This window comes from Mercenaria mercenaria, chromosome 5, assembly GCF_021730395.1.
Source record: "Mercenaria mercenaria strain notata chromosome 5, MADL_Memer_1, whole genome shotgun sequence".
Classification (NCBI taxonomy): domain Eukaryota; kingdom Metazoa; phylum Mollusca; class Bivalvia; order Venerida; family Veneridae; genus Mercenaria; species Mercenaria mercenaria.
In genome coordinates this window covers 40709577-40722820 of record NC_069365.1, presented here as the reverse complement: position 1 = coordinate 40722820, position 13244 = coordinate 40709577, and the positions used below count along the sequence as shown (strand labels likewise).

The window sequence follows — 13244 nt, the reverse complement described above, 5'->3', positions numbered from 1 at the left end:
CGGAGTATACAGATTGCTTGAACAATTTTGGTAGAGGGTCATGGAAAACATTTTGAAATTGGGCCAGTATTTTCTGTCAAGAAGATATTTTGAAGTATCCACTTTATGCAAATAGGAAATACTGTACACATATATGAAAAAGTGACTACTCCATCTAGTGGCCATATTTTCGACAAACTAGAATAATTTGAACAAACTTGGTATAGGGTCACTGAAAGAACATTTCTATGATACTTTTAAAAGTAGATTTCATAAATCATAATCATTAACTACGTTTTTCAGTGATTTGACCTAATGTTTTCTCCCAGGTGACCAAGTAAGAGTTTATCCTAGATTTTAACCCTTAGCCTGCTGGCGGCGATTGGTTTTGCCTTTGCGACCAGTGCAGACCAAGATCAGCCTGCACATCCGTGCAGGCTGATCATGGTCTGCACTGTTCGCTATTCAGTTAGTAAATTTCCAGTGAACACCCCTTTGAATAATAAATGGTATTGCCCAAACTGAATGATGGAACAGTCCATTTTAGAAATTTAGCAGGGTAAAGGTTAAGCAGACAAACAATCTGACTATGTATCATGAAGACCAAACAGATTGGTCTTACTATGATTTTATCTAGTTTTTCACCTCAGTAAAGTTTCAAAGCTGACCTAGATTCCATAGAGACAAACATTCTGACATAGTTTATGGAGATCAAGTCTACAGTATTAACAAAGTTTTTTCTATGATTTAACCTAGTGACTTAGTTTTTGACCTCAGGTGCCCCAATTTTCAACTTGGCCTGTGTTACATGACAAAGATTTATAATGATCAAGAAGAAAATGTGGCCTCTAGAGTGTTAACAAGGTTTTCCTATTAATTAACCTAGTGACCTAGGTTTTGACCCCAGGTCCCAGATGACCCAGTAACAAACTTGTGCGAGATTTTATTGAGGGTAACATTCAAAGTTTCATTAAGGTTGGGCAAAAACTGTGATCAAATGACTGTGAACAGTCACATTGTTGACGATACACAACGACAGACACAGGGTGGTTACAATAGCTCACGATGAGCTCTTTATGCTCTGGTGACCAAAAAATTATAAGGACCATAAGCCCAGGAATAACGGTCAATACCTCCTGTTGTATATATTACAAACATTTACCTAACAACATGGCTCAATTCAAGTAACACTTTGCTCTTAATTTCCTTATAAAATGATTTTAACAAAAGTGTCAAAGACAGGAAAATGAGTACCTTCCTTAGCACTATTAAGCATAATTATGCCAAAAATTCTCAACAGTTTCCTTAAACACTTGGCCCAAATGCTTGTTTTTTAAATCAAATATGTAGGTAACATGCACACTTTGATTTGAGGGGAGTGTTAGAAAAAAGTATTGAGAATGTCTGCAAAAGAACATTCTTCTTCTTGAGTAAGATGGTTTATATCTAATTAAAATGTCGCATAATTAGAAAACTGTACGCGAAAAATGTTACTTAAGTCAAGCGATTTTTTCCCCTGTACTGAAAATGGATATGGGTTGAATTCAAGATTAAAAAGCCCCATCAAAACAGAAAACAAAATTTTTGGTAGATAAAAGATCACAAGATCAATGTACATATTAATACATCTTCCCCTAACCCCAACCCACCCCTTCAAGAGTGATTCTATTACAGATCTTTTTTTTTTTTTTTTATGCAACCTTTTTACAGAAATTGCTGCAAGAAAGACATGTCAACATAAGTTTATTTAAGGCTATATGTACTCACTTTTGTCAGGCTCTTGTTAGCACTCAAAATTCCTGATGACTGTGTATATATATAATGTGATGTAACAATAACTCTTAGAGCTTGCCTACATAATATTATTTTGCTTTTTCAAAATGATTTCCAAAATATAACTAGAGCTGTCACAGGAGTGACGAATTATACCCCCACAATACGGCCTTGTCACAGAAGTAAGCCAATGTCAAAGTCGAACTTGTCCTATATTTGGTGATGTTACACCTGTGTATCAAAAGTGATTTAAACCTATCAACCCTGCAAAAAGTTCTACTGTTCTGGGTCAATGTGACCTTGACCTTTGACCAACTGACCTCAAAATCAATAGAGGTTATCTGCCGGTCATGATCAACCTCCTTATAAAGATCTGTGGCCCTAGGCCCAAGCATTCTAAAGTTATCATCAGAAAACTATTTCACTGTTCTGGGTCACTGTGACCTTGACCTTTGACCTACTAAGTCATCTGTTGATCATGACTACCCTTCCTATCAACTTTCATTATCCAAGGCCTATGTGTTCTCAATGGTCACTGTGACCTTGACCTTTGACCTACTGACCTCAAAATCAATAGGAGTCATCTGCTGGTCATGAACAACCTCCCTATCAACATTCATGATCCTAGGCCCAAGCGTTCTCAAGTTATCATCCGGAAACCGTTTAAATGTTCTGGGTCTTTGTGACCTTAGCCTTTGACATACTGACCTCAAAGTCGATCTTGACCTGTGTTTTATGATGTTTCACATGTATACCAAAAATTATTTAAATCTGTCCAGCTTTTCATGAGTTATTATCCAGAAACCAGGAAAACCAACAGACCAACCGACCAACCAACAAGCTCACTCCTGTATAAGAACATACTGCTGGAAGTAAGCTTAATTTTTTATCCGAAGTAAGAGTTTTTTGTCTTTTAAAATTAGCTGACCATAAAAATAGGTGCGGAATCTCTGATAGTACTTTAAAGACTTTTGCATCCAAATATTACCTACAAGCTTTTCTAGCCAAATTAGTTTTTAATTCAATTTCACAAACAAGGTCAAAAAGCAATTTGTTTAAAGTGTAATTTCAGACGTAAATTTAATTATACAGTGATTGTCATCGACTTCTCTTTTTATGTTTTTTTTCTTATATTTGAAAGCCTGTCAAATTAACACTCTTTCACAGACTTGGAAATTATTTAATTTTGTAAGCATTAAGGGTTGCGGTTTTGGCAAAAACAAAGATTTCACAGGGATGCGAATTTGTGATTTAAAAATTTAAAAGTTTAAGGTAGTTCTGCATGTTCGGATCAAATTTTTTTTCTACAATGTAGAGTTTTATTAAATCTTGACTTTTCACAACTTCAGAATCTTAGAAAATCAGCGAATAAAAAAGACAGGGACATGTGCTAGATTTTTTGAACTGAAAAATTTGGACCTCACACAAGTTTTCATAATGGGAGTCTATGAGAAAATCACAGTTTTCATTACATTTCTGCGAATAGGAATTTTTCTACAATGACAATTTAAATGAAACTTCTCGAAGTCGTAAGTAAACAGATGGCCTATGAAATGTTGAAGTAAAATGTATAGGTTGGTGTGCTTGTTTTTAACATATTTGCCCATGATTAAAGCAATCTGCGCATTTCAAGCTGGTTTTAAGATATTACTTCTATCATATAATATTTTAATTTTAGAAAGAGAGTAACGTTGCCATTGTAATAAATTTACTCACGATTTTCCGTAAGTTCGTAAAATGGTTTTCATTTCTGTATGCCGAAACCAGGCTTTATTCTACATCATGATTCATACAGAACTTTCAAAACAAAATTTAAGTACTTTTCAAGCACTTTTCAAGGATTTTGTCCCCATTTTCAAGGACTACAAAATCGCATTTGTCGCATTTATTACTTTTACTCATGACGAATTCTGTCTATTTTCTACAAAATAAACACGGTGACAATAACCCGGAAATGACCTTCAATTCAGCACCAATAAAATTTTACGTTGTGTTAATTGCATTTAGAGTACTAAAACCCGTCCTGGTACCGTAACATACTATCATTTACTCGTCAGTAAGCCCTGTCGAAGATAGGTCTAGCTGTCATTAATTTTGTTCGTCTTTTTTTCGATATTTTGGTCTGATCTGCTATTTTTTTCTGATTTTCTATTCACAGAACATCAATTCAAGAACAATTTATCAAAATTTACTTGTTTTTTTTTTTTTTTCAAAATTCAAGTACTTTTCAATGAGTTTTTGGCAGTTCCAAATTCAAGTTCTTTTCGAGTACTAGGCATCAAATTCAAGTACTTTTCAAGACCTGTGCAAACCATGTACATTATCCGGATAAATGATGATACGCCATCACTTCCGGTTTATCAAACGTGCAGAACTACCTTAAATGGAAAAGTTACTAACTTATCAGTATTTAAATACATGGAATGACACAGCATTATAAAGGCCCCCTTTTCTAAGAATTTGTTTTTTAATCACATGATATACATCAGCAGCATCTTCATACCTCAGATCTATTTATAGCATACCTCATACCAAAGTTCTAGGAAGTTTCTATTAATAGCACACAACAGCCTCGACCTTTCTTACCAAAGAGGTGAGACGAAATACAAATGGCCATTAAAGGTCGCCCCATGCCCTTCCAGCAATTTTTTATATAGGAAACTTCCGAACGGAGCATGTCAACCATAAATGTAGCATCTAGCGACGTGTAAAATTGCTGATAGTCCAAAAACTGTCAAGTAAAAATAACAGAAAACAAGCTTGAACTTTTATGGTAAGCTGGATAAAATGGTTATAAAAAAATGAAAAATGGAAAAAGCATGGAACAATAACAGCCACAAACAATCCCCTTCTGACCCAATATGAACTGCTGAAAAAAAACTGCATCTAAGGTCTAATATTAGTGAGCTGGTGTTTCTTTTCTGTTTCAAAAATAAGAAAGGGCAATGTTCTTTGTGACCATAACAGAGACCTGCCCATGAGAATGTTTATTTATAAAAAAAACGGCTAGTAATTTGTCAAAATGAAATGATATCTAATAACATTTTTACAAGAAAATTTGACTTTTCAAAGGTAAACCAAAATTTAAGCCTTATGTACCATTTACTAAACTATTCTGTGAACTGTGAATAATTCTACTTGAAAGAATGAGAGATGTTCAAGTTGAAATGACCAAATATGTGGTATCTTTTACAATAAGAAAAGTCCAATCTGAAAACAAAAACAAAAAAACACATATTAAATACATTTAGAAAGCAAAATCTCTGTGGTACAATAACAACAACAACAACAACAGAAAATCATGAAATCGACTAAAAAGGGTCAGAAGAAGATTGTGTATTTCTAAACAAGTAAGCATAAATAAAGAATAAGATAAAGCCTTGGATAATATAAGGCAAAAACATGCACAATAACAGTAACAAAAAAAATAAAAGACTCCTTCTCCACTAAAATATCGCCCACCTAGTGTAGATCTATTAACTGGACAGATAAACGTAGGCCTTCCCATCATTCTCCAGTTATGCTGCAAGTCATCCATATTGTTTTTCATTGTGTCTACAAGAAAATCCATATCGAGCGGCAAGTAGAACTGATGCTGGTCTACAAACTGAAATGGTGCCAAATCCACTGTGACATACATGTACCAGTATTCTTACAGTCAGCTCTAAGACTTTGTTTCAATTTCTGTTGTTGGTTTCAATGATTTTTTTACAGAGCTCATTCAGTTTTGCCATAATAAATTAACTGCTTAATTACCATCCCAGCCTGCCCCAGATTTTTCATGCTACCATCACCTTATTTACTTTCTTTAAAAATAAAAATAATACTTGTATTTCAGTTAGTATTTCTGTTGTTATTATTCTTTCGTCTAATTTTAGCTTGTCACTTTTTGTGTTTTTCGTGCAGGATACTATAGGAGTCAAGTTCACAATGACTGACATACAGACTAACATACATTCTTACTAATGGATATTTACTGGGTATTTCTTTTGTTTCAAAGTACCAAAGAAGCGACAAAATACCCAATAAGCAGTACAAAATGAATGGAATTTAGCATTGCCTATTGTCCTCAGTACTAAACAAACTTCCTTTTGGTGCTTGAAATGGCAGAAAGACAGTTCAAACACTATGCCTCTTGGGTCTTCAACAGTAGGGGCAAAAAAGCAGAATTATATTTATAAGACTTTAGCACTGCATGTCATATCATTACAGTGAGCAAGTGTGTAAAGTTTCAATCCATTCCCACTACCTTATGTGAAACTTGATCAAATCGGGATACCGACAAGACACTGACTAATGTGTGAGTGTAAGTGCTCTCTATCTGTTCTTGAAAATAGTCAACCAAAAATACAAAATGCTCACCCTCTAACTCTCCCACCTCATGTAAAATCTGGATGATAATCTAGTAATTCATTTACAATGGCATTAGCTAATGACTGCTTTTAATTTCGCATAGGTGGTTCTAGTGTTCTGAATAATTGAAATAAATCCGGTCTTTTATAAGCCTTTAGCCAAAGCTAATAATTCCTACAAATGAAAACATGCTGAGGGCTGAAAGGAAAATGGTGATAACTGATATCAAGTAGTTCTGAATGTTCAGTACTTTTCTTCAAAACGTCTGGATATCTTACGAAAATTTAGCTAATAAAAAGACATCAGTAGTTAACTGCATGATTTTTCACTGGAAACAATTTTTGAATACTTGTTCCTCAAGCAAATTTTCTTAAGGTAAAAATCATACTTTTGGTTACATTTTAGCATATAGAATAATTTTATAACGAAGATTTTAATGAAACTTCCTAAAGCTGTCAATTTACGTATTTACCATCATACAGTCAGATAAACTATTTTCAGACAGCTTAACATGATCCAAACAGACACCATTTCAAGCTGTTTTATGAAAAAAATTTCAAATTATTCCTATGTCAACATTTCTGATAGCATGTCTATTGGTAGTCTTTTGTAAAATTGTAAAAAATTTAAATCTACCAATTACCGTACTTTAGGCATGATTTACATATCTGTTTGCCTGACTCATACTTTTTTCTTCTAGTTTACTGTAAAATCATTTGTCTTTGTGGTCTGGGCCAAAATGTCTATTCTATAAAGATATAAAGTCTTGGATTTTGACCAACAGACATAAAAAGAATGGAAGTTTTACTTGTTTGTTATGATTTAATTTTGTGGATTGACAACAGTTACTGTAAAATCCATAAAAAGAAGTCCCCCACATAAATCAATGATTTCACAAATTCCAGATAAATGACATTCTGTAATGACTTCCAGATAACAAAACTAAACCTTAAATAAAGTAGAAATTACCACAATTCTCCAAGCAACCCTCACAAAATATATAAGTTAAGGAAATAAAATATCTCATAAAAGCCTTGGTTAAACTGACTACCAAATTATTACAGATGAGAGAGAAATGTCTAGAAAAAAAAAATTTAAAAGAAGGTAAACTAGAACTATCACTAAGATGACATATCCCCCAAAATGCCGTTCTGATACAGCGAAGGAGTTTGGACTTATAAACCAGGGTCTTGCATTCTGCATGTCTTCTTAATGAAAAAAACCTGATGCTGGTTTTAAGAAAATCCTTCCAGCAGTTAAGAGAAGATATGGAGCAGACATGAAATACAGCTATTTGACCTTTGACCTCAAAGTATAACCTTGACCTGGGACCTATAGACCTAGGTAATAAGCTCTGAACATCATCCTGATGAAGTAAACAACTGGTGTAAGTTTTACCAAAATCATTTTAGCAGTTGATAAGAAATGCAGCAAACACAATATAAACTTTGTTTGACCTTTCCCTTCTCAAGTGTGACCTTGACCTTCGACCTAGAGATAGGAGTCATCCACGCTGCATATCATCTTGATAAAGTAAAATAGTTGACAGTTTTATAAAAATCAAACAAGCAGTTTAGAAGATACAGAGAAGAAACGAAACAAAGCTACTTGATCTTTGAACTTATGACCTAGGTCATATGCTCTTTATGTAATCTCGAAGAGGCAAACAATTATTGCTAGTTTCATCCTTCAAGCAGTTTAAAAGACATGGAGGGGACAAAAATTAAAGCCAATTAACCTTTGACCCCTAAGTGTGACCCTGACCTTAAACCTGCTTGCCTGAGTTATATGTCCACATACTGTGTTGATATGGCAAAGAACTGATGCTAGTTTTATGATGTCTTTCTAAGCGATTTGATGATATGGTATGGACATGACTTTAAACTATTTGACCTTTGACCTCCAAGTGAGGCCTTGACCTTGGGCCAAGTGATCTGGGTCACCTGCATGTGTCTAAATTACATTCCGGTAATTATAATATGTGTAAATGTTGAGTTCTGCTCAACCCGGGGCTAGAGGGTGGGGACGGTAGCTTGCATTTCCACTACCGTCCATGAACAGGCTCAATCAAACCAAGCCTGCAACATTTTCGTTTATGTTGTGTTGCACGACCTGCGGTTTTCCACTTTTTCTCATTTGCTTTAATCCTGCTGTATTAGAATGGTGAACATTTGTACATAGTTATTTGAAACTCAAGTGAACGGTTTTAAGATGATACTCTGTACACATGATATTCCTCCCGAAGAGTAGATATGCGGCCATTCTTGTGTTCTTTCCTTTGTTCATTTTAGCTATATAAAAGATTTCAGCCACATGAAATCAACTGAATGAACAGAATTGACTGTTTTCTATTGTTCTCACAGCTGTGTTACAACTCTCTTGTGTGTGTGAATTGACTAACGGGGCCCAGTTGTTCAAAACTTTAACAGACTGTTAAACTAATCGCTTGTTAAATTTTGATTAAAAAACTAGTCTTGGTTGAAAACAGAAGTATGATGTTTTAATTTTACTGTGAAGGAGTTTTAGTGGTCATAATCCTTAAGTCATACATTTGTTTTTCTAAGTTCTCTAAAATGTCGAAATACTATTTATGCACGATGGGTGATTATACGTTGGGCGTAATAATTTCACGAGGATGCAGCCGAGTGAAATTATTTGTACGACGTATTACCGTCCGAGTGTATAAATAGAGTTAAAACAAGGGTTTGAATATAAATTATTTTGATTCTAATATGCCCTTAATCTAAAACAGCAGATAAGATAAAGAAGCGCTTTCTTCGTCGCAACAAAAACTTCGATGTCACCTCACGTTAACATGACGTCATTCTAGCGTAAGAGCGTTTTAACAGAGACAAGCATATTAGAATAAAAGTTAATCGACCGTAGCTTAATCAGCTGTTAAAGTTTCAAACAACCAGGTCCATATGGACAAGATATCCACCATATATTTTGTTACTGGCAGTATAATGACCATCACCCTAACCAATAAGCTACTATGAATTTCAAGTAACATTGAATGGCACCAATTCTGTTACATTCTCTGATAACAAATGACTTTACGACCCTTGCTTATCAAGGAATTAGGAGAAAAAAATGGAATAAAAGACCTCAACATAGAACAAATTACTCTTATTTCTCTGTGACCAGAATTACACCTCAAATTAAAGGAGCACAATGCTACAGTACATTACAATTTATTTCATTGAGCTTAACACCATTTTTCAACAGTTATTGCAGTTATTTAACAGTATTCAGTAACCTAACCAGTGTTCCAGAATTCTACACCAGAACTGACTTGTTCTCTGCAAACAAATGATAACAACACACCTGCCCAAAGTTTACCTTATTTCATAAAACTTTGTGGTTTTGCTAAAATGGTTTATTTCATGGGGACAAGAATTTATGGATTTCAATTTTAAGAGATATAAATAAAAAACTTCTTGTTCTACAAATTTTTAATCATATAAACAGTAGTGTCTACTTGTACCAGTGAGCACAATGCCCATTTATTAGTGCTTCTTCTCTGGAATATCACGCCGAAGACACATGGACATGATACCCCAACCACTCACATTATACAGACATTGAGCTGACCAGTCCTAGTACTATCATCTTAATGCTGACCACCGAGTGAGGAAGCTACGAGCACCACTTTTTCATGTCTTTGGTATGATACAACCAGGCAGCCATCCCACAACCTCCAATACCCGAAGCTGGTGCTCTACCACTAGGTTACCAAGACGGTATATTAAAGGGAATTAATTTTTGTTAAAAAAATATTAAAGGGAAGTAATTAAGATAAAAATACCCCAGTATTACTGGGAAGTAATTTAGATAAAAATACGCCAATATTAAAGAGAAGTAATTTTGATAAAATACCCCATTATATTGTTTAATTTGATTAATATTGATATGCTTATGCTTGATAAGCCAAGTTATTTGTATGTATAAAAAAGCTACAAAACTTGACAAGAAAACTAATTCAAGACCTTGAATCTGTTCATGGCATAGTTATAAAATGGACAAGAAAAAACATTTGTGCCTAGTAACCTTAAAATTTGTTGATGGATGGTTCAGACATGGACTGACAGAATAAAAAGCTAATACTTTTTTACCTCAAAGTTTGACCTGGAGTTTTCAGCCAAGGATCTAGATTTTGAACATGACATATCATCTCAATAAGGTAATACAAAAGTCCCTTAACAAATGGTGGATTTATGGAGTAGACATAAAAATGCCGACAGACTAATAGAATGGCTGATGGAAAAGCGCAATACTAGTTCCCACAAAAGGTCTTAGTACCAGTCAGGGACTAATGGTTGGTGTTGTGCTAATAAATGGTATAAAAGAAATAAACTATGGCATATACAGGTAACTCAAATGTAGCCTTCTTACTTTACTTTTTAATTTTATGTTTTACTATATTATATTTTTGTGACTTTGTTTTAAAAAGAGTGAAAAATTAATCATCAAATCTTCAAGTTTCCTACTAATAAACAGATGTGTGCAAGTCATAATTCACACAGAGTTAAATTTCTGTTTACCTGTGGTATAAATGCAAGAATCTGGTCCTGGAGAATGTAAAGCTTGCTGGTTGCTAGGAGACCAATCTCACTGGAGGGTCGCCCTGTCAATCCCATTCTTTTGTTCTTGCCTTAAAAATCAGTAAACAAGTTGCACAGTCAAATTTGAATATAAAGACAGTGCTTAGGAGAGTCAAAAAGAGTTTGATATTTTTTTGGCATGTGTGCTTTATATACATGTAAAATACCCTGAAAAGCGTAAATTGGGAAAGAAAACAACAGTGAAACATGGCTAGCTCCAGCACCTGAGCTCTGATCTTTCCCTGTGTTTCACAATATCAATACAATCAAACCTTTCTACAATGTTGTTTCCTTTCCCATTTGATAATATTCTTTGTAAAAGAACTTATCTGGAGTATAAATTTCTATAAAACACAGACATTACTGTCTTTGCAGTGATTTTTACTCTCAACAGGTTGCACTCTATAATAAGACAAATCATTCCTCTATCACTTGTATACAGTTTTACTTTTTGTTTATCTGCATTGAAATCAATATTCAGTTAAAATACAAATACAACGCATCTTCTTCCTGTAAAAATTTTGGATCATTTTGTTCAACGATTTAGACTTAGCCTACTTACGTAGCTTGCTCATACGTAACTTACCAAGTAAGGAGTAAATCTGGCTAAGGACTCTAGCAGGGTAGACCTGTATAGGTGCAACTTCTGGTATAGTCTGCACAAATATACCATTCTCTGACAATTTGTCCTGTATAGTCATATCTTCTGCCAGTATCACAACTAGAAATGTACAAATGCACCATACATGTCATACATGTTGATAATATAACAAGAGGGCCAAGATGGCCCTAGGTTGCTCACCTAAGAAACACACCATAACAGTGTAAAACATGTTTGACCTAGTGATTTCATGGAAACAAATATTCTGACCAGAACTATGCATGTGGTCCAAATTTGAAGCCTGTACCTTCAAAAATGTGAAAGTAGGTCACTAGGTCAATGTCAAGGTCAAAGTTTGTTTCGGTACACAAAACTATGCATGTGGTCCAAATTTGAAAGTTGTAGCTTGAGAAATGTGAAAGTAAGTCACTAGGTCAAAATCAAGGTCAACTCATGTCAAGGTTCATCTTGCCACTCAAAACCATACAAATTTGAATGTTGTAGGTTATTGACAAGAAGATTTTAAAAGCTTTTACCCTATATAAGTCTATATGAACAATGTGACCCCCAGGGCGGGATCATATTTGACCCTAGGGGGATAATTTGAACAAACTTGGTAGAAAACCACTAGATGATGCTACATTACAAATATCAAAGACCTAGGCTTTGTGGTTTGGACAAGAAGATTTTCAAAGTTTTCCCCTATATAAGTCTATGTAAACCATGTGACCCCCGGGGCGGGGCCATATTTGACCCTAGGCGGATAATTTGAACAATCTTAGAAGAAGACCACTAGATGATGTCACAAACAAAATATCAAAGCCCTAGGCCCTGTGGTTTTGGACAAGAGGTTTTTCAATGTTTTTCCCTATACAAGTCTATATAAACCATGTGACCCCCGGGGCGGGGCCATACTTGAACCCAGGGAAATAATCTGAACAATCGTGGTAGAGGACCACTAGATGATGCTTCATACCAAATATCAAAGCCCTAGGCACTGTTGTTTTCAACAAGAAGATTTTTAAAGTTTTTCCCTATATAAATCTATTTAAATTATAAAAATAAACAAAGGGCCATAACTCACTCAAAAATTGTTGAACCAGTCTGATTCTCAGGGGGACACAACTAGGGTACCAATACATCATTCTGACAAAGTTTGGTCGAAATCCCCCTGGTAGTTTCTGAGGAGATGCGATAACGAGAAATTGTTAACGGACGGAAGGACGGACGGAAGGACGACGGACCACGGACGCAGAGTGATTTGAATAGCCCACCATCTGATGATGGTGGGCTAAAAATACAGCCTCTATCGCATACACAAGGTTTTTCTTTGATTTGACCTAGTGACCTAGTTTTTAATCCCAGATGACCCATTTTCGAACTCGGCCTAGATTTCATCAAGGTAATCATTCTGACCAAAATTCATGAAGATCAATTGAAAAATACCGCCTCTATCGCATACACAAGGTTTTTCTTTGATTTGACCTAGTGACCTAGTTTTTGACCCGAGATGACCCATTTTTGAACTCGGCCTAGATTTCATCAAGGCAATCATTCTGACCAATATTCATGAAGAATAATTGAACAAGAGGACCATGATGGTCCTGAATCGCTCACCTACCCCACATGACCCAGTGCTGAACTGAGTATGACGTCGGTATTTCTATCATTTGACATAGTGACCTAGTTTTTGAGCACATGTGACCTAGATATCATCAAGATAAAAAATTCTGACCAATTTTCATGAAGATCCATTCAAAAATATGGCCTCTAGAGAGGTCACAAGGTTTTTCTATTATTTGACCTAATGACCTCGTTTTTGAAGGCACGTGACCCACTTTTAAACTTGACCTAGATATCATCAAGGTGAACATTCTCATCAATTTTCATGAAGATCTCGTGAAAAATATGGCCTCTAGAGAGGTCACAAGGTT

At 35.0% G+C, this 13244-nt stretch overlaps 1 protein-coding gene across 1 annotated transcript in view; it reads right to left on the bottom strand.

Annotated features, from left to right (window-relative positions):
- LOC123556975 (probable phosphorylase b kinase regulatory subunit alpha) overlaps positions 1 to 13244 on the bottom strand; it is a 96357-nt gene that overhangs the window by 58129 nt on the left and 24984 nt on the right. Inside the window, exons 13-15 of the mRNA XM_053544560.1 lie at positions 11296 to 11430; positions 10650 to 10759; positions 5215 to 5359 (exon numbers count right to left, since the gene is read on the bottom strand). Coding sequence (XP_053400535.1) covers positions 5215 to 5359; positions 10650 to 10759; positions 11296 to 11430 — 390 coding nt within the window. The remainder of the gene's footprint in view (positions 1 to 5214; positions 5360 to 10649; positions 10760 to 11295; positions 11431 to 13244) is intronic.